Below are 21,820 nucleotides of genomic sequence, written 5' to 3' on the forward strand. Positions count from 1 at the left end.
TCTGTTAAGGTACTTCTGAATCTCTTTCACCACAGACATACATTGTTTAAGCCACTTTATTAGTACCTGTACCTAATATTGGGTTGGGTTCACTATTTTCCCAGATCACAGCATTGACACGATGTGCCACAGGCGACCTGCTCCATATATACACACCATGTTTTGTTTTGATTGTGTTTATATTGTGGATTTGTGTATAAAGGTTGCATAGCAGGTCAAAGAAATGGACACCAAGACAGTGACAACTTAAAGACCATAAGAGGTGTATGTTGATTGCGTGTTGATTCAGTATTGGGTATCAAGAAGGCATTTTTTTTTATTCTGTTATGGAGCAATTCTGTAAAAGTGGTTGTAGCAAACACAATTCTTACCTCTTAAAATAATATATCACAGCCTGGTATATATAATTGTTTTTAAATGGTATCAGGTACTAGTTTAAAGAAATCTGTAGGTAAGACTTCATTTCAGTTTGTCTTGTACTTCCTAGGTAATCTCACTAATCACATGCTATGACCCCGTGGTCACTGGAGGATGAAGTGAGCTAGGAAGTGAAACAGTAACAGACTACCTTAAAGCAATGCAAGCAGACATGGACTTTCAGGTTTAAAATAAAAATACATGTTTGCTTTAACAAGAGTTATCTTTGAAAACAGTGAACATAAGTGCAGTGGTGACATTTAAACATATTTGGAAAAATCCCTTTAAAACAAAACAAAAATAATTAAGTTTAAGATGGCCAAGCATCTTTATTTTTTTAAACCACATATACAGTAAATGAAATTATACCAATGTCATAAATCTCAACAATCACTTAAACACTGGAGGCTTGCATTATCATCAACACAAGAATGGCTTTTTTTTTTATTGTCCGTCTAATCTAAAAGACACAAACAGATCTAGCAGTTGCACCGCAAAAGGAAAACTACAAGCCTTAGGTTGTTCTGCATAAAGACAGCAATGAGATAGAAGATATATCAGACATACTGTACAGTTAGCATGTGATAACAGATTCACAGCGAGGACTTTTGGTAGATTGCTCATACCCGTTCTGTACTTCTAAGTTTTATTTGAACCACTAAGTCAAGCCACACAATATCTCCTCCTGGTGGAAAATAACAATATTGCAGTTCTATTGATTCACAACAATTTTTTTCCTTTTTACCTCTAACAAATAAAACACAGGGCTATACAACAACATAAACTCACATTTCTCCACTTAACATACAATGTTTTACAGTACAGACACATAATGGAATCTTTAAATATATTTATGTAAATGTCAGATGTTCTTTTTTTTGTTTCCTGTTTAAAACCATGCTCTGCTTATCTGGCACCAATGGGTGTGGCAGAGTGCATTAATCTAAGAATTTCCTGTTTGGGTTTGCACCAAAGAGCGCTACTCGGATTTCTGGCATCATCTGGAAAGGAAAAGAAATTAAAAAAAAAGAAATTAATAAAAATCTGGGAGTTAGTCCTACTATTTATCCTACTCAACAACGGATATACTTCTTGAAGAGCTAATGTAATTTAACAAAAAAAAAAAAAAAATCTGAAAATGGAAAAGGGACTGTACAACCTGAATCCTGTCTATAAATGGCAGCCAAAAAAATTAGATTTACCATGTTTCATCTTTAAATAGTACAATATTTGCAGAAATCTACTTTCTAGTCTACATTTCGCTACAGTAATAATGTCTGTGTTCAGTTGTAATATTAGTAAATTTAGTAAATTGATTTTTTTACTGCAATCAAGTAAGCTGCAGTATATTTTATTTTTAATTCCTTTCATTTTTTTTCTCAGCAGTATACTTCCAGTCCCAAGTATTTTGCTTTCACATTTCTTAAAATGGTCTGTTTGGGAAATAAAACTTTTCATTGCAACAGCTGACCTTGCTTTAGTACAAAACTCAAGCTATATACTGTTTTACACTATGGTAACGATGCTCTTAAATTACTGTTCCTGCTGCTTTGGCTGAAGCAATATTATCAGCTCATTATCTAACTGGGGAATCTGTTGCGCAATTAAATCACCCTTAAACCCCTGACGGTAAACAATGCAACTAAATCCATTATATCTGGGATGCAAGATGCAACAGACAAAATAAAAAAAATCTGTTTGTACTGACTCAAAATTTTATTAGGCACTCTACGATCTGACTGGCGAAAGACAACATTGGTTTCCAGGGCATTTTGTTAATGGCACGGATGCAACACACAAACCTTAAGTGTATTTTTCTTTTTCACTGTTCTTGTTCTACATTTCTTAAATGCAACTGTTCATTTTAAGCGAAATTGTCACACAACCGTACTCAAACGTTTGCTCACCATCACAACTGTTGCAAGAAACTGGGGTTCCATATTCTGCTGGTGTTAATACCTCCCTGCACTTACAAGCATTTGTATTTGATAAAATTGTTATCGTCCTTTTCGCATTTCAGTTTATTAAAACATGCGATATGGTTTTTTTTTTTTTAAATATACACACTGATGTCATGTCACATTCATAAATATTGACATATGCTTTTAAAAGGGAGAGGCAGCATTATTGTACGACAGTGTGATTAAGGGAGTATAGTGGTTGAGGAATCGTCATAAAGAACAACTGCCAGTCCGTACCAGTTGCAAGCCTGTCACGCACCAGTACTGGTATGTGTACCACAGGTTGAAAACCACTGCTGGATAAATGTCACACCCTCTTCTTACCCCTTGTAGTTTTAGAACAATCTGCGCTAATGAATGCCCTTAGCAAAGTTATCACAATTGGATGAGCAGTTCTCTAGATATATGCAAACATCTGAAGTTTGCATATAAACACACAGACAAGTGTGAATGCCTTCACTATATATTGTGAGGAACCCCAATTCAATCCCATACCTGTTGTGCCATAAGATCCAGTCTGCTTTCCAAGGTATTGGCCACTTTGATTTTTCCATTAGCGTTATAGATTTCCACACCTCCAGATCTGGGGATATAGAACAGTGTAAATTAACATTATTGTGGTAATACCAAGTAAAAAAGAGCAAAACCCTGGGAATTAAAACCTTTTTTAGGGGACTGAAAACAAACATCCCACCCAGTCATTTTACACTGGTAGGAAGTTCATCTAATACATAATTGTTTAAACTCACAGGTCTCTTTCATTTAATGATTTTAAAGTTAACCTAATCAACCGCCACCAAAGTCAATTTTATGAATAAAATAAGTCTAGAACATTTTCACTTTGTCAACATATGGTCACTTGCAGGGATTTTCTGATTGCAAAATCTGAACCACTTGAAGCTTGTGCTCTTTTTATAAGGTGTACTGGACCTTGGCTGGATCACAGTTAGAGGTTGTTTTGTGAAAAAGTACTCAAGTAATTACAGTAACATCATTGATGGTAGTGGACATGGCCACAACTATATGGACAGACGATGCGTGTATTTTCGGATTAGATTGAAATGGTTGGGTATTAATTAAATTAACATAAATGTGTACATGATCAACACAAAACAAAGCCTTCCCTCAGCTGCCATTTTTTACACTGTTCTTGAGTATAACTAACCACACTCACAGTTCATCTGCAGAGATTTGTCTTTCTTTCATCCTTCTAATATAAAATCATTTTGATTTCATTTTGCTTATTTCCTTAGAAATGTGTCATCTCTGCAGTGAATTGTGGGATTGTAATCCCAAGATTCCAGTGCAATCTCTGATTAAACTCAAAGTAATACATATCCCAGTTTGTAGGCAAATTTTCTGTAGGCAGTACAATCATTGATATTTTTTTTGAATGATTATATTTTGTGTGCCCAATGAATCGATTTCTGCTTGGAGGCTTAATTGACAGTCCTAAATCGGCACTCCCCTAATGGACTCCGTGGAATAAAACAGATATTAAATAACTCACAAGTTAAATCTTTGTGACAAGAGTCCATGGTGTGCTTGAGACACCATAAGCATAGAAAATTAATGTTTGAAATATTTTCAAGAGAAACTACTAATTCTTACATTTCTGGTGACAGGAAGTTATCCTGGTCGATGCGAACATTAATATCCTTCTTCACACCTGCCTTGAAGATGGGAATATTCTTCTGTACAGCAGCCTAAACAAATCCAAATGCACACAACACACGTTTCAACAAACTCATTTGTACAATTTGTCCCTCTAAATAATATTAGCCTGTCACCTGCTGTGTTAGACTGTACCTTCATTCGCACCATTAATCAAGCACAAGGACCTAGATTTTGACGGGATACATTTGTTATAAATGTATTCATTTTCTTTCAGTATTTCTAAATTCACATTACTGTATGCAAAAGTCCTTCGATAAGCCTTATCATGCCATATTGATTCTTTATTTAACCTAAAGAACGAAACATAAGTCAAAGCTGAAGACTGAAATAGGATACAATTACCTTCACCATAGGAAGATCCTGTTTACGGCAGCGAATAACCACAGAGGGCTCCAGTAGCTGATAAAATCCCTGCCAGATAAATAATGTGTTATTTATATAATATACCAAACCTCTCCACAGTCAACAGTGACAGCCAAAACAAAAACTGATGAATCAGCAATCGTTTGTTTTATGTATTTTTTTTTTTATATATGGAGTCCGTAACTGTAAAAATCTACACTAGGTAAAAGAATATTTCTAACAAGCACTTAATAACATACACATATGCAGTGTAAAAACTCACAGCCACCATGGGTACATTTAAAGTGTTACAGAACCACCTGCAGTATTTACCCATTAATGTATCCCATGCTGTCCATATCGCAGCTTATTTTTCACACTCCTGCAACAAAGTTGGTGCTCCGATTGAAATGAGCGGTGTATTGTGGGAAGAGAAAACCAGAATTGTTGTAGGAAGGAGAGAGATCTTGATACACGGTGAACCTTAGAAGATATTTATTTCTCCTGACGAACACTCCTGAGTAAATGTTGAGAAATGTATTTCCCAGTTCATTTATGAACCCATGGTGTGTGAATATTTTAGTGTTACATTGAAATTGAGACAAGACAGATCACAGAAAAGGCAACACAATGCGTTTCTTGTAAAAACTTTCCGGTTTTAACACTAAGCTTTATTCATTGTTCCAAATCAAAAATCAGCCTTCACTCTTTCTAAATAGAGAAAACACGATGAACATAGTACTGTAGTTATAAATATAACCCATGATCCCCTGAAGTCTATCCTCGTGAGGGAAATAACCACAGCAATCTATGGACGTTCATGGTGCATTCTGTTTGTCGGACATGTACAATGTTTGAAAAAGAAAGTATGTTTAAACTTATATTTAAATAGCCAATATCACATATTTACATTCCTTAGCCCTAGCTCTGCATCTGCTTAGCAACATGGTGAAATTTGGAACAGTGTGATTCACCTGTACATTCTGTCATTTGATTTGAATGAATGCAACACAGATTCCAAAAAGAGACCCAGTAAAAAAAACAAATCTATCTATCTATTTCTTAGGGGTGCAACAATTAATCGATGCCACGATTATTGATCATCTGTCCTTAAATTTTCTGAACTTCGATTACATATCGGTAAATCGATGCATTAAATTAGAACCCAGTAGGAAGTCTGCTGTTACCGGTTTGCATTAAAACCTTGAGTGTGTGAGAGTGTGCTTCGTTTAGGATACAGACTTTAGGCCTCTACATTTGCGTTGTACAAGCCAAATAAGAAAAATCAGAAGTAGACTACTTTTAAACAGCTGGTGTAAAATAAACAGTGCGTGTAAAAATTAATTGGACCTGATGCGTCTGATAGGCGCTGAATAAATGTCCCGCAAAGGGTTAAGGCAATATATTTTCTTTTTTTATTTAAATCTATTAAATCTACCAATTTACCTTCTTTTGTTTCAAAGCATGCTGTGTTTGGATTATATGTATGATATTTGATACTTATGCACACATATTCTTTTCAGTTGTTAAACTTAGTCCTTTGTATTTATTAATTCTTTTTTTTTAAATCGTAATGCAAGTTGTGCCTTTTTGTTTAACTATTATGCACAACAGTGTTTTTAGTTATTGGATCTTCCGTTAAAAAAAAAAAAAGATGTTTGTTCTTTATTTTGACAAACAAAACGTCATTGATAAATGCCTATAAGATAATCTAATACGAAATTAGGTTGCCAATTGCACCACTGCTATCTATGTAGACACTCAGGGCCACAGACTGTAATAAGGTTATTCAATGCTAGATCTCTCAACACCTGTTATATTAGGCTCATTTTGAAAAAAAACATTGTTTCAGCAAATCGCCAGATAAAATTAAATGCCTCCAGAGAAAAGTACAGAAACAAGTGCTGAATGACATTTTGACAAGTTGCCATTGACTTTCATTGGGATTCCAAATCCTGTCATCCTGCACCAACACAACACAGTACAGTTAGTTAAACAAATGCTATATTTTTTATATACACAGTAGTAAGACATGTATTTATGGGTAGAGTGATGCTAATTGCATATACTTGTGTATAAACAATAAATACTCTGTACATAATAAAATGTTATGTTGAATCTTGTTAAAAAAATGTGGTTTTTAATTTGAAAAAGTCATTTGAGCCACAGGTTAAATCAGCAAGAAAGAAGTAAGTCTTACTGGGATAAAGACAATAAAAGTACAGTTTTAATAAGACTTATTCAGTTTTATTACAGTTAAATACTTAACTAAGAATTACATCTATATAAGCAAAATTAATTATTGTTTGATTTTCTCTTTAGGAGTGTGTGAAACTGATAATTCGGAAGGGAAGGGGGCGGTGTTAGGGGTTGCTAGGGTTTTGTCGATGCTTCGCTCAGCAGGTGCTAGGTTTTACATTTTCAAATGTTGGCATATCTGCAATAGGTCCATAGCGACACTCAAATGACTGATTTGTTTGAAAGAGAGATTATAACCTTTACTAAATCAAGGACCTTAATAAAAGGAACATACTTTTTTTTTATAGCTGTAACTACAGGGTGATGCCTTGCCTCCATCTTGAATTTTATTCATCAGGATGTTATCTTCAAATGCATAGTACAAATGACGGGACTGCAACTTTACATTGAGGCTTTTCTCCGACCCAAGACTTGACGTGTAAAACTTTACCTGCAGCACTAGTCCTTCCAGCAAGGCGGCATACCTGACCGGATCCTTCGCAATCTTTCCCAGCCTCTGTCTGGCTTCGTTCAGCAGATCCTGACAGAAAAAGCACATAGCAACCATTACAGCCTATCCATCTATTGTATCTTGAATAAGAAAATGATTCTTAAATCGATTCAGGTGCAACACGATGCAGAGATTAGAGTCCTGCTTCAGGTCGGGTGGCCACAGGTGACCGGCAAAAGCGCATCGGGTCAGAATGTGAACTGTTTCGTGGTTTGCGGTTCAGGGTGGGTCAAAAAAATTTGATTTTCTGGTCAGGTTCGGGTCTGAATTTGAATAACTAAAAACGCTTTCTGTCCTTTCAGCGTACTTGTCTGTAACCCTTTCCCAAATAACATATTAGAAGGTACAAGTATTTCCTGCACCAAAACAGGAGGCGATTAGGGAGGAGTCAGCTGACTAAACAGTAATCTCGGTTTGTTTTGTTGCTTGTTTGATAGGTCTCAAGATCTTTTTATCACGTCTACTTGGTGATATTAAAAATGCCTGTGGATGAGGTGAAGCAAATGATAGCGCAGGGTTTATATCATGTAGTGGATAATAGTTTGAGAGGTAAATCAGAAGTATGGAATTATTTTGGAATCATAGCAAATGAAAATAATGAACATGTGACTGGATTTGTCTTTTATGTAGAACTGCCACAAAACTGGTACAGTGTACAGTGCAGTGAAAAAGTATTTGCCCCCTGTCTGATTTTCTGCATTTTTGCACATTTTTCACATTGAATTGGTCAGATCTTTTTGTGGGTTGTAGTAGTATATAGAGGGAGTCTGAGAGAAAAAATGACACCAAAGTTTGGTGCTTCTTTCATTTGTTTGGTGTGTAAGGTAATCAAACATGTAATCTTCAGGTGTGAAAAAGTTATTGCCCCCCTAGTTAACTCAACCCAATTAAAGGGATAATGAGGGTCAGCTGTTTGAATACATTGGTTTACAATAAGGCCTGATTTGGGCCAGTCCTGCCCAATATAAATCTGTCTAACTTTGGCCCTTACCATCAGAGTGAAGTTATCAGCACACAGGTTCTAGAGGCACCTCATGCCACGATCAAAAGAAATTCCTGAAGACTTCCAGAAATAAAAATAAAAAAAAGAAGTTGTTGATGCCTATGAGTCTGGAAAGGGTTACAAAGCCATTTCTAAGGCTCAGGGGCTCCACCAAACCACAGTCAGAGCCATATTGTCCAAATGGAGAAAGTTTAGGACAGTAGTGAATCTTCCCAGGAGTGGCTGTCCTGCCAAAATCTCTCCAAGAGCAAGGTGTAAAATCGTCCAGGAAGTCACAAAGAACCCTAGACTAACATCCAGGGATCTGCAGGCCTCTCTCGCCTCGGCTAAGGTCAGTGTTCATGACTCCACCGTCAGAAAGACACTGGGCAAAAATGGGATTCATGGCAGAGTAGCAAGGCAGAAACCACTGCTTACTAAGAAGAACATGAATGCTTGTCTCAAGTTTGCCAAAAAGCATCTAGATGACCCTCAGGAGCTCTGGAACAATGTTCTATGGACAGATGAGTCAAAAGTGGAACTTTCTGGCCAAAATGGGCCCTGTTTTTTCTGGCAAAAACCATACACTGCATTCCACAGTAAGAACCTCATACCAATGGTCAAGCATGGTGGTGGTAGTGTCATGATTTGGGGATGCTTTGCTGCATCAGGACATGGACGACTTGCCATCATTGAAGGAACCATGAATTCTGCTCTGTATCAGAAAATTCTACAGGAGAATGTCAGGCCATCTGTCCGTGAGCTGAAGCTGAAGCGCAGCTGGGTCATGCAGCAAGACAACGACCCGAAACACACAAGCAAGTCTACATCAGAATGGTTGAAGAACAAGAAATTTAAAGTTTTGGAAAGGCCTAGTCAAAGTCCAGACCTAAACCCCATTGAGATGTTGTGGCAGGACCTGAAACGAGCAGTTTATGCTTGAAAACCTACAAATGTCACAGAGTTGAAGCAGTTCTGCATGAAGGAGTGGGCCCACACAGGACTCTGGCAGAGATACTTGAAATGTGTTATGCCAGAGGTTAAGGAAGTCTTTACTGAAATAAAACAAGTTATAATCACATTTATAGAAGATTAATGGAAGGATTACTATAAATATTTTAATTGCTTAACAGCATGTCGGACAGTCCCTGATCAGCACTCACCTTGAATTTAATGTTAATTACCTCAGGCACGCTAGCCCAAGAGTAGCGCTGTGAAATACGGGTGTTATTTGTTTAAACATTTCAAATTTTGTCAAAGCGGTTAACTATGGAGTGAAATCGCTGGCAAAAATACGAGAGCGCAGAAACGTAAGCGTAAAACATAAATAAGAGCGAGTTCTGTGTGTGTTCAGGTCTGGAGTTGTAAGCGTAGAGCGAGTTCTGTGCGTGTGCAGGTCTGGAGTTGTAAGCGTAGAGCGAGTTCTGTGTGTGTGCAGATCTGGAGTTGTAAGCGTACAGAGAGTTCTGTGCATGCGCAGGTCTGGAGTTCTAAGCGTAGAGCGAGTTCTGTGTGTGTGCAGGTCTGGAGTTGTAAGCGTAGCGAGTTCTGTGCGTGCGCAGGTCTGGAGTTGTAAGCGTAGAGCGAGTTCTGTGTGTGTGTGCAGGTCTGCAGTTGTAAGCGTACAGAGAGCTCTGTGCGTGCGCAGGTCTGGAGTTGTAAGCGTAGAGAGAGTTCTGTGCGTGCGCAGGTCTGGAGTTGTAAGCGTTGAGCGAGTTCTGTGCGTGCGCAGGTCTGGAGTTGTAAGCGTAGAGAGAGTTCTGTGTGTGTGCAGGTCTGGAGTTGTAAGCGTAGAGCGAGTTCTGTGCGTGCGCAGGTCTGGAGTTGTAAGCGTACAGAGTTCTGTGCGTGGGCAGGTCTGGAGTTGTAAGCGTAGAGCGAGTTCTGTGCGTGCGCAGGTCTGCAGTTGTAAGCGTAGAGCGAGTTCTGTGCGTACGCAGGTCTGGAGTTGTAAGCGTAGAGCGAGTTCTGTGTGTTTGCAGGTCTGGAGTTGTAAGCGTAGGGCGAGTTCTGTGCATGCGCAGGTCTGGAGTGGTAAGCGTAGAGCGAGTTCTGTGCGTGCGCAGGTCTGGAGTTGTAAGCGTTGAGCGAGTTCTGTGCGTGCGCAGGTCTGGAGTTGTAAGCGTAGAGCGAGTTCTGTGCATGCGCATCCAGTGCTCAAAGAATATAGTTATATATGTTATATATAGTAATACAATAATAAATTGGATTGCATTATTGAGGAGTTTGGTGACAAAACGAGTAATCAGGAGAGGATTTATCAGCATGCACAACTATAAAGAGGTATATGAAAAATACAGCAAACAAGGGGTGGGGCTTGGCTGGAGATGCAGTAATTGAGTATCCTTTTGCAATGCAGTGCCTTTAAACCTGTTTTACTCTGAAAAAAAATATTTTAAACAGTGTGTGTTAAATAAACAGTGTATGTGAAAATAAATTGGACCTGACGCGCCTGACAAGCGCTGAATAAATAGACCATTAATAGTTAAACCATCAAACTCTTTAGACAAACTAGAAGAGTTACTGTACTAACAAGTTAAAATGAGAAACCTCATTAAAGCCACATTTTCTGAAATGAAGCCATTAATAAAACCAATATCAAATATATAGAATACAGAATGTTTCTAACACTTAGCAGAGCTTTTAATTTTTAATAAGGCATGAAATATAATTAAATAAAACCCGATAACGATACACTTTTATTAGTCACTCCAAGGTTGCTAAACTGAAATCATGGAGGTGGATGTTGTTTTTAGCCTACAGGTCAATTGTTCCTGTAATTCGACAAGTGCAAAGATGTTAGGCAACTATGGTTATGTTTTGTATGCTCGAAGAGTACAGTCTGGCTGAATGACATCCAGGTATTATCACTGTTTACAAGATCCGTTTGTCACATACAATGAACAGGAGTTTAAAATGCGATATCGTTTATCCAAGGTGGCAGTCAGAACTGACAGACCGTTTGCTGTGCCGTTCACAGGATCTCGAAACTCATAGTGGCATTGATGAGCACTACCTTTGAATGCCCAATGAAGAGGAGCAACAAGATCTCTGCACCATATTTTATTCTACATCTGGAATACCTGGAGTTACTGGGGCCATAGACTACATGCATATTAGTATTCATTTTCACAGGTAATACGAGGATCCGAGCTTCAGCAACAAGCATAGCTACACATCAATCATACGGACAGATGATATGTGACCATCATCTCTGAAAACACAACGTGGTAGCACGATGGGCTGGCAGCACACACGATGCGTGAATTTTCTATAACAGTCGACTAAAATTAAAATTCCAGGAAGGCTTTTATCGTGGTACCCTCTTGGGTAACAAAGGCTATCCTTCAAGGAGGCATCTTCTTACACCAGTGCCAAATCCCAAATCACCCACAGAGCTGAAATATCATAGGAGTCATAAGAAGGCAAGAGCATGTGTTGAGAGAACATTTGGAATATTAAAACATAGTTTTGTTTGTTTTTTGTTTGGTTTGCATACCACGCTGAGCAAGCCAAATAATCGTCGCATGTGTGGTGCTTCATAATTTGTCAATCAACTTAGATGACCCCCCCCCACCCAGGGAGATACCAACCAAACCCTGATAACGGACACTGTTATGATTGGACCTTGACTAGAAGGGAAGGACAGGCATTTCAAAGGAGTTTAATATATCACCACTTCATAGTGACACGTGAGTACAGTATTTATATATTGTAAATTAAACGTAATCACCAACTGTAAATTCAAAGAAACGATGTCATGCAATAACTTTAACCTACCAAATCCTTTGCGACACCCTTCAGACATCCCTGTGACCCCCAGTTTGAGACTCTTATATGAGGCAATTAAAAGGCATTATCTTCGTGTTTTACATCTATGTTTTTTTTTATTGTTATTTATTTTTTGTAGAAAAAATATGCTTAATCACATAAATCCTTTGAACTAGAATGAACTGGAATCAATTGGTTTGTGACGCACCCCACACTTGAGGTTTGGATACGGTCTTGATCCTCTGTTGCGTACTAAACCTGAGGATCGTTACAATTGGAACTAACTTAATCCGCAGCTGGGGTTGATCCTAAGGAAAGTACCGTACTAGCTAGCCTGCAACTCAGTACGCTTGATGCGTACCAACTCTGAAAGTTTGTTGCCATTGACCCAATATGTTTAAATGTTTAATAAATTAAACAAAAACTAATCCCCAGCTTGATGCATGCAAAAAGAAATAAACTCATGATACTAACCGAAATCAAATCATCTCTGGCCTTGAGGACTTTCAACCTGGCCTGGTTCATCAAGTTGGACATTTGACTGTTAAACAAAGCAGTAGAGAACAGTTAAAGCACAAGCACACACACTAGAAAGTTTAAATGCACATTGTCTAAATGGGCTGCCCCTTCACAGTACAGACACCTCCATGTAACTCCAGAATCTCAATAAATTATGATAAACAATATTAATACCATGTTTCATAATAATTGGGGATATTAGGGGAGGTGGTTTTGCATTAGCACAGAACACACATTCCCAGTTTAACAGAAGCCACAGGGAAGTGACTCACATTTTCTTTTGCTGTTCGATCTGCTTCTCTTTTTTTTCATAGTACTCCATAATCTTCAGTCTCTGAGTTTGTACGAGACGACCCTTCTCAATGTTAAACTCTTCTTCTGCCTGGATAAGAAAAAAATTTAAAAAAGGAATTGTATTGTATTGTAAATGTGCATACTTTTACACACTATATGCATATGGGTTGTGCATTATCTGTATTTTATATATCAAAATTGACAGAAAACTTGATGCTGCTGGCTGATCAAGCCTATGGAAAAAACATATATAAAAGATATGTGGTACACAATTGAGCGCATAATAGGCAGCTACCCTAAATGAATAATTCTCACTACTGATTATTCACTCAATAACAGTTCACCTGTATGTTGGCAAATTATTAAAAACTATCTGAAAATGTAAGCGGATGCATTATTCATTGGCACGGGTGTCTGTATAGAATATAGACAGGGTCAACTTACCTTTGCATCGATTTCCTCAGCCTTCTCATTGGCCTCCTGCTCAATGAAGGCCATCATGTGTTTGATCTGTTAAAGAAAGACAGTTACAACCAGAATAGAAACAGAAGCTTAGAATAGAAAACTGTAAGAAACTACTGCCTTGTTTCCACTGCCTGGTGCTGCAAGCTTTGGCTGCCCACGGCAAGCCATCAAAATCAAAAGGACCTTTCAATGCACTTTTCCCAAACCTGGCCAACCTCGGAATAATACACTGTAAAGAAATACCTGAATAGCCTATGCACTACTGGCTAACGTCGCTTAGAATTTGTATCGTACATCAAGTTCTGAATGCTTCATCATGGCTGTAAACAAAGAGCTTAAAACAAAAGCATTCTGATCATGGCAACACAAAGACAACATTTCTATAATCCTGGCTGCATGAAGACGCACTTCTAGCCTTTTCACACTTGCATACCCGAGCCGAGCCAAGCCAAAACCAAGCTGAGCCCACCCAGCGCTGCTCGGGTATGTTCACACTACTGTTCAAAGTAGAAGCAGCACTGTGGAACACGACGTCAAATTCAGTGGACACAGGCGCACAGAGTAGTGGTGTAGATTCTTTTTGAGAATGGATCATGAGGTCGTACTGACCGAAATGATAAAGTCTACCAAAATATTTCACAGGAATTCAGAAATAAGGACTAAAGTGCTTAATTTGTAAAGAAAGTGGTGCCAGGGCGAAAGCAGTGTTAGATGTTTACATTCACGTATTCTACATCACATACAAAGTAGTGGTATGTGCAGAAAAATGAATTAAAAGGTAACCACAGGACAAATAAATACATTTTAAAAAGCCTTATACATTGTGTTATGGTTTTGCATTTATATGGTTTAAAAAAATTAATAAATTAAAAGTCATTCAGAGGACATCCAGAAGGATGACATTGATTAAAAATAAATAAATACGCACCCCAACATGAACATTGGTTTCCAGTCGGCACTATAATCAGCGATGTGTATGCAACAAAAGCCGCTGGTAGATTACAAAAACTATTAATTAAATGTAGGCCATGTAGTTGTTATCTTAGTATTAATTATATTCATTGAAAAAGACAAGAGAGAACCAGATTGTTGCAAAATTGAATTGATTGAATGCAAATACAAACTGAATAATTTCATTTCATATTATTAAAATTAGATTAACTACTGATAACTTTAAAACGTTACAGATATTACTTGAACAATCAGTAAACCCTTCATAAAAATAGATTTAAAGTAGGCCTATTAAAAACAAAATCTAAACATAACATATTTAAAGATATTTTTCTTTACAACTTGTTTTTATACATGCAATGTTAATATACAGTATTTTTGAAAAAAGACTATATCAATCGTTGCAGGTCTGTGACCAAGAACTGCATCCATTAAATCATAATATTTACTTTTTTTTGCGGTCTGACCTGCTTTATTATCTTTATTTCTTTTGTAATCCTGTTTTTTTTTTTTTTTTTTTTTTTTTTTTAAATATTTTCACAACACTGTTTCACACTGTGGTTTAGTCCCGTATTTCTCAATTCCTGTGAAATCTTTTGTAGACTATCGTTTCGGACAGTACAAGTTAACCCCGCCCCCAGCCTTGCTCAACACGAGCCAGTATCAGATATCTTGCGGGGCCAGAGTTTCACGGTTCCGGCTCGGCTTGGCTCGACAAAATGACAAGTGTGAAACTAGCCGAACCACGAGGGCTCGGCTCGGCTCAGTTCGGGTGTGCAAGTGTAAAAAGGCTGTTCCTTTGTAGTCAGTTTGGCTACATGGAGTGTGAGAAACAAAACCTGACCAGATAGCAGCACTGAGCCACTTGGGTAAGCCGTGGACACACCCTGTTTTGTTGCGTTGGGCAGACGTCAAGTAGACTAGCGCTTTTCCCATTTAGCGTTTTACCACTATATATAGGTTTGACTTTATGTGCCTTATAGTAAATAAGTGTATGTTTTTAATATGCAAGGCTTTATTTACCACCATATTTTTCTAAAAAGATATGATTGATGTTAAAAAGCTTCCAGTAAATAACTCGGGTGGTGCAGTCAGAAACCAATCCTGTATGAGCATTTAAGTTAAAAACAACCATGAGATGTCAAGTTTTTTGTGTTTTTTCCACCCAGTCAGTCAGCAGCAAGAATTGAACACATAATGGGTTGCTCAGGGAAAACAAAACAAACAAAAAAAAGACACTGAAGGATAAGTTATGCCAACAAAGGCCTATGGAATCATTCTTAGACGTGAACACACACACACATACAGTAAATCATTGCTGCAACTTCCTGTTTTTAACCAAATTAAACAAAAAAAGTACACTATGCTGCTGGTGACGTCCCAGAAAATGTCTTTGCAAATTTTTGGAGATAAAGTAGTAACTAATCGTCTCCTTGCCTAACCTGAACCTCTCCATCATCTCAATAGATATGTGAAAAACAACATGAATAGTGGTTGGGAAGAGGAAGAAGCACATAAAGTATCTACGGTTTCTGAAGGTAAATTAAAATGGTTAATTTATATTGGGGGAGACTAATAATCAATGGTGACTATTCAATTTATAAAGGTTTAAACAACTCTAGAGAATCATCAAACAAACTTGTGTACAAAAAAGACAGTATCTTAAAGCCAGCAGCCTCTGTAATTAATTTGACCAGAGAATCATAGAATACAGCTGTGAACTACATATAAAAGCAATATTTCAAAGTGTGTGGTGTTTGGAAACTACAGTAGCCATATTGGATCAAGGGGAAGGGGAATATTTTGCCCAGTTTATGGGACGGAAGCTGTAGAAAAAAATTATAAAAGGAACACTTTATAAGTAGCTCTTTGACCCTGCTGTAACTTTCGGAAGATAAAAATATACCAAAATGAATTATCACAACAAAAGCAGTTATTGTGGTCATTTCTGGTCAATCATGATACAAAAATTCCATTATTGTTGCAACGCTAACAAATACAGTCAAATGTTTTTATTGAAATATTTATAATGGTTTAAAAAAAAAAATCGCTCACACAAAAAAAGTTAAAATATTAAACAATGATTTATAGCCTTAGATATGACTCATTTAAAAATATCAAATTTAAACATAGAATACTTTTTTTTTTTTTTTTTAGTGTGGTAAAGATTATAAATCAGTATTCCGACTAATCATAACAGGATCGTGCCCCAACTGCTCCTGATTTGCACTAGTCCACTATATTAAACTTTACTCCATCAGCCTTGTTAAAGCTTACACATTGCTCACAGCTTCCGCATCCCTGTGCTACTGTACAACTACTCACACAGGACTGTTATGGAGCTCCGCCTTCCACTAAACACCAAGATGGTTATTTGACCTTTCATGCCTGTTCTCTTTTACACTGGTGAAGACATGTGGAATCTGACAATTCACTGCAGGGGTGGCCAATCACAGTTGTGGCAGGCCACTGCACTCAGGGTTTACCAGGTAAAATGCCGTAATACAGTACTTCAGGGATTGAATTATGTTTTAATTGGTTCAATGAAACAATTTAGTACAGACTTGGAACGAAGACCAGGAGTGGAAGGGCCAACTTTTGCCTCCCCTGCTTTACTGCATGGGCCTCTGCGGAACTGGAATAGAATGGAAGGGGACATACAGTTATGTATTTATCTAAAGACAAACAGACCAATTGTGATACTCTCAATAACTTCTGTAACCACTCAATAGTGCTGAACAAATTAGTGTGTCATTTAATTTTGATTTGTATTAGTTAACATAACTTATACTACAGAAAGTCTTAACCAACACAACTGGATGCGGTTCTCTAGATACAGCATGTAAGCACCGTGGGTCACTTTACCTTGGAATAGCAGCAAATGTATTAATCATAGAAATAAAGAACTCTACCAGTCATACTGCAAGACGCGATCCTTCCTGCCACCTGACTGATTAACACCCTCTTTATCTTTCCATACAGTACCATGTGATCTGTTCGCGGTGCCCCCTATCATCAAATGGGCCACATAACCATTTTTTGTATCACAGAAGTTGTACATTCACAGGAGTAGTGCCTTAGCTGCTACAGCAAGCCATACCAATTTAACACTTACAAGTTTTCAGAATCACATATATATATATGCGCATGCACATGCACACACACACACACACACACACACACTGTATATACAGTATATACACACACACAGAGGAGCCTGTCAGTAAAAATAAAAACATGGACTGATTAATGCATTTGCTGCCTGTTTATAGCTTGATTGCAAAATAAGTATCTCTGGGTAGATAGTTTGACAGTTATCCACTCTTCAAATATATCAAATGACTCCAATGAGAAAGCCATTGCAGAGGAGCAGTAGTACCCCAAAATGTTATCAATTTTCTGGAAAAGATATACAACTGGGGATAGGACTGTTATTGCCAAAACTCCACTCAGACCTCTTGTTTACGAAACATCTCCATTACTTTTGTCTAAAATAGACTACAGTCCCACAACTTAACATCACAAAAGTGGCCAGCTACCAAAACTGGAATGATATTCCGAGAAAAGTGATACATTTTGTGGTACCACTGAATTTACAAGAGGGCTATAAAAGGGATAGCAAGATATTTTGCCTCACTCCTAACATCACACACCACAGGTTTCTTTTTTGATAGGCCAGGGTATATGTGGAAGTAAAATCAGAAATATTACATAAAAAAGGTTTATTTGATTTATTAGGAAACATGCAATGCAGTGTTAATTTTCAATTTAAGATTTTATGAATCAAGGCATCAGAGAATGTTTTGGTTATGGCAGAATGTTCATCCTTATTGAAGTATGTTCTATTATATTCATTAGGGGTGCACCTATAATCAGTACCCTACCAGCATAGCACCGGTATAAGGAGAAAAAAAAAAAGAGAGAGACAAATCGGCTATCTGCGGTCTTTGTTATTTTAGCCGATAACGTACACCGATATTCATGCTTGAATTTCTTCCATCACAGAATTTCATGTTTGGTCAGGCACCCTTACTAATGATGCAAGAACACTGAGACACTAATTTTCCCAGTCCTGTGTAAGGTGCGATCATCCTGCAGTAAATAAGTCTCAGAAGAGCAGTGTTTGGATTTATCTAAATATTTATGAACTGTGAGTAGAATATTATTTTGATGCCTTCAAAAAAAAAAAAAGTAGGTTGAAACCTAAATAACACTGATGGTTTGAATTATTATTATTATTATTATTATTATTATTATTATTATTATTATTATTATTATTATTATGAACTTGAACTTCAGAATGACCTTTTGTCATTCTTGTTTCTCTTGCTTAATCTGCATTGGTTGCGGCAGTGTTTGGAGGCATTTTAAAGCAGGAATTGATTACTGTGCCGTCTTTTGTTAAGCAACAAATTCAACTGACTGAATTTTGTAACCAGACATTTTATGACACTTTGTGTTTCTCATTAAGTGAACGATTTAAGTTGTGCTGTATTTTTAAGCAGTGTATGCTTAAAAGTAAGAATTTAACTAACGTTGTTGTAGTTGACACTGCATAAGCTATATTTTTCTTTTCTATTGTAGGTCGAAGTTATAATATGCAGTGTTTGACAGTAAGTGGCTATAAAAATAAACGTCACATTATATATTTTTTTCTACAGAAGTGTTTTTAGCAGTGCAAATGAAAGGTGTTATTTTTGGTGACTGTAAAACAAATGCATAAATTACTGTCAAGCACACAATATAATACTATGTTATTCTTTGTATTCATTTTTTTAAAAGTAAATGCAACAAGTAAACACTACCTGTTAATTCTGGCCATAAATAAAACAAATAAACAACATCTGTTCATTGTTTAAAATGTATAATTATGAAACAGTTTAAAAATATAGGTCCTATGTCTTGTTCTAGTAGTTTACAATAGCTTACCTGCATTATCTATCATTATCAATATCCCACTGGTATCAGCAGATATGGGCAGACAACCATCAGCTATCAGTATCGGCCAAGAAAATATTAATACATTGAAAATATCAGGTTTTGTAGGCATTTCCCGTAAAAAGTTTATTAAAATATAAGCTACTGAGACTGGGCTTGATGCCTTATTAACTCACTACTGAAGTAATTGCTGGAACATGCCATGTTTCCTTACATAAAAAAACAAAAAAACAAACAAAACAAACACACATACACACCATACTGGGCTTGTACAGTACCCTGGTTATAATAAAGTGCACAGAAGTTAAACTGAAGAGGACTGTTAGTACTGGTAATAGACTGAACCTGCCAATACTGCTGTGATGAAGTCTGTTAGTTTACAAATCCACAGAAGGACCGGCTCAATCCCCAGCTGGATTTGGCTGAATCCAGACCTACAGTCCTCGACATGCTTCAACTTCAGTGACTTTATCTACAGTACACAGTTCCCTGCCACCACAAACAAACTAGAACTGCTACAGACCTGGAACAATGTGGAGAGGCAAGGAGGGGGAACCAGTTTACTATAAACTAGAAAACCAGCGAAGAGAGATACACATTGTTTTGGGTCTGATTTTTAATGGAGAGAGGCTTGTTGGTAAACACAGGAGACAGCTCTGATGTCTGAAAGATCTGCCACATAGATTAGCCATGTGTCACAGTCGAAGGTTGTTTCATGGTTCATAAAGAGTAGAATTCAAAAATCTATACGTTTCAAGTGATTCAATGAACACTCACTTTTAAAATACGACATTGTAAAAACATTTACCAACTTTATTCCTAAACTGTTATAAATAATTGTTTCCGTTCGTAAAATCCATTCAATAGGCTACTTCATTAACAAAATCATCACTGCTTTTCAGAAACTAAAAGTGGGAACTTCTGCATGTAAGTTAACCAAAGAAAATACAAAGCATCACACAAGTTTTCATAGAACAAGAAAGAATTTCACCAGATATTCACTTAAAATACAATGCCTATAATCAAGGTATTGCAATACTAATTGTCTATAAATCTCAGGTACCACTGGATGCATTTTAGGGGAAAAAGAATCATACCAGTGTTCTGTACCGACACTAAGGCAGCAGATTTTGCTGAACAAAACAAATTCTTAATATAACTACCCATGTACCTTACCCCAGACTCAAGGCCAATAAAATAATGCCCTGCTGTTAAATTACTGGTAGCAGTTTTTTTGTGGTTTCTTAATGGCAGTAGAATTTATACTGGCAATATGAAAACCTATAAAGACTGTGGCCAATAGAGTTTTTCTGGTTTAGTTCATCCTTACAGTTAAACTATAAGCTATGAGTTGTTTCATTAGATTAAAAAAAAAAAAAAAAAACACTGCATATAGACTTTTAGGCATAATCAATGCCTATCAGATACAGGAACTTACAAGATTTTGTAAGATTTTGAGGAAGCATTATATGCTCTTAAGTGTCTAAATTTCTTAAGTTATGAACGATGAATGACCTATGGCTAATCTTAGACTACTTTACCCAAAGTAAAATTAGATAGTCCAACATTAGTGCTAATCTGAGTCTGTACAACCTGCAGTTAATATTTTAATTGTAATTCAGCAAAATGACAACAGTTACACCTGAATAACCTATACACTTAAAATATGCTACAATTATGGAAATGAATTATACAGCACAAACGTTTCTGGCAAATGTCTTAGCGTCGAAAACGGTACTGTAGGTGATGAAACCAGTGTAGGATTTCTAGGCTGTAGAATAAACTGCAACACATCGCCAGTAGGCTTGTCTGAATTAAAGGACTGTACCTGTCAGTGTAAACAATTTAAAAAACAAGGATGAATGACAACCTTGTTACGTGCAATAAAAATATACGAATTGTACACAATAAATAAAGGGTTAAAAAAAAAAAAAAAAAAAAAACAGTCGTCATCCCTACAGCAGTTAAATAGATATCGTATGATACGAGAAAACAAATGCTTATCTTTATAATTATAATGATATATAGTAATAATTAATACGTTATTTTGTATAGAAACAATATTGTGTTTCGTACTGTTAAATAATTTAAACATACTGTACTATACCTGTTTCTGAACATCTGCATCGCTGAGTGCCATGGCTGCGACAAACAGAGGATTGTACTAAGATTAAAGTTAACAAGCTAAATTATCTGAATATACTGCAGTCTGCTAAAGGTTATCTTCCTCTTGTCTATTAGTGAGTTGTTCAAATCGTTTTAAATATTTTTTTCCTCTGCTTTTTAAATTCAAAATGATCGGGTCTTTGCTGCAGTCGCTCGATGTTAAAATGTCAAATATCTGGTCAGCTGACTGTCGCCGACGCTCCAGCTGGAACTGGATGCACACGTCACATGACCTGACAAAAAAAGGTTTCCCCAAATATAAATATATAAAAATATCATTTAATGTATTTTGTAAAATAAACTCAAATAAACGTAATATTTATCATTTAACACGGTTTGTATCGTAATTATATTAAAAAAAACCTTAAAAAAGAATCGCCATTTTTCACCTTCGTCACATGACAAAAAAGGGAACGCCGAAACACTACTTTTTATATTGATTAGTACATTAAATACGGTATCAGCTTCATTATTGTTTTAGCGTCTTCATCTATATTTAATAATACAAAATAAAATAAAACGAAAAAATGCAATAGCTAGTTATTGTCACATGACCGATAGCTACCCAAGGTGGAACGGGTTATGTCG

At 36.8% G+C, this 21,820-nt stretch overlaps 1 protein-coding gene across 1 annotated transcript; it reads right to left on the reverse strand.

The window, feature by feature from the left end:
* Positions 1-595: 595 nt before the first annotated feature.
* LOC121319548 (V-type proton ATPase subunit E 1-like) lies at positions 596-21,449 on the reverse strand. Its single transcript, XM_041257110.1, has 9 exons — positions 21,174-21,449; positions 13,157-13,222; positions 12,691-12,800; positions 12,374-12,440; positions 7,087-7,176; positions 4,398-4,466; positions 3,990-4,084; positions 2,874-2,961; positions 596-1,418 (listed from the first exon to the last, which is right to left on the reverse strand). Exons 1-9 carry the CDS (start codon positions 21,204-21,206, stop codon positions 1,356-1,358), a joined length of 681 nt encoding a protein of 226 aa, XP_041113044.1. The 5' UTR covers positions 21,207-21,449; the 3' UTR covers positions 596-1,355.
* Positions 21,450-21,820: the final 371 nt, after the last annotated feature.

This window comes from Polyodon spathula, chromosome 8 (genome assembly GCF_017654505.1).
Source record: "Polyodon spathula isolate WHYD16114869_AA chromosome 8, ASM1765450v1, whole genome shotgun sequence".
Lineage (NCBI taxonomy): Eukaryota > Metazoa > Chordata > Actinopteri > Acipenseriformes > Polyodontidae > Polyodon > Polyodon spathula.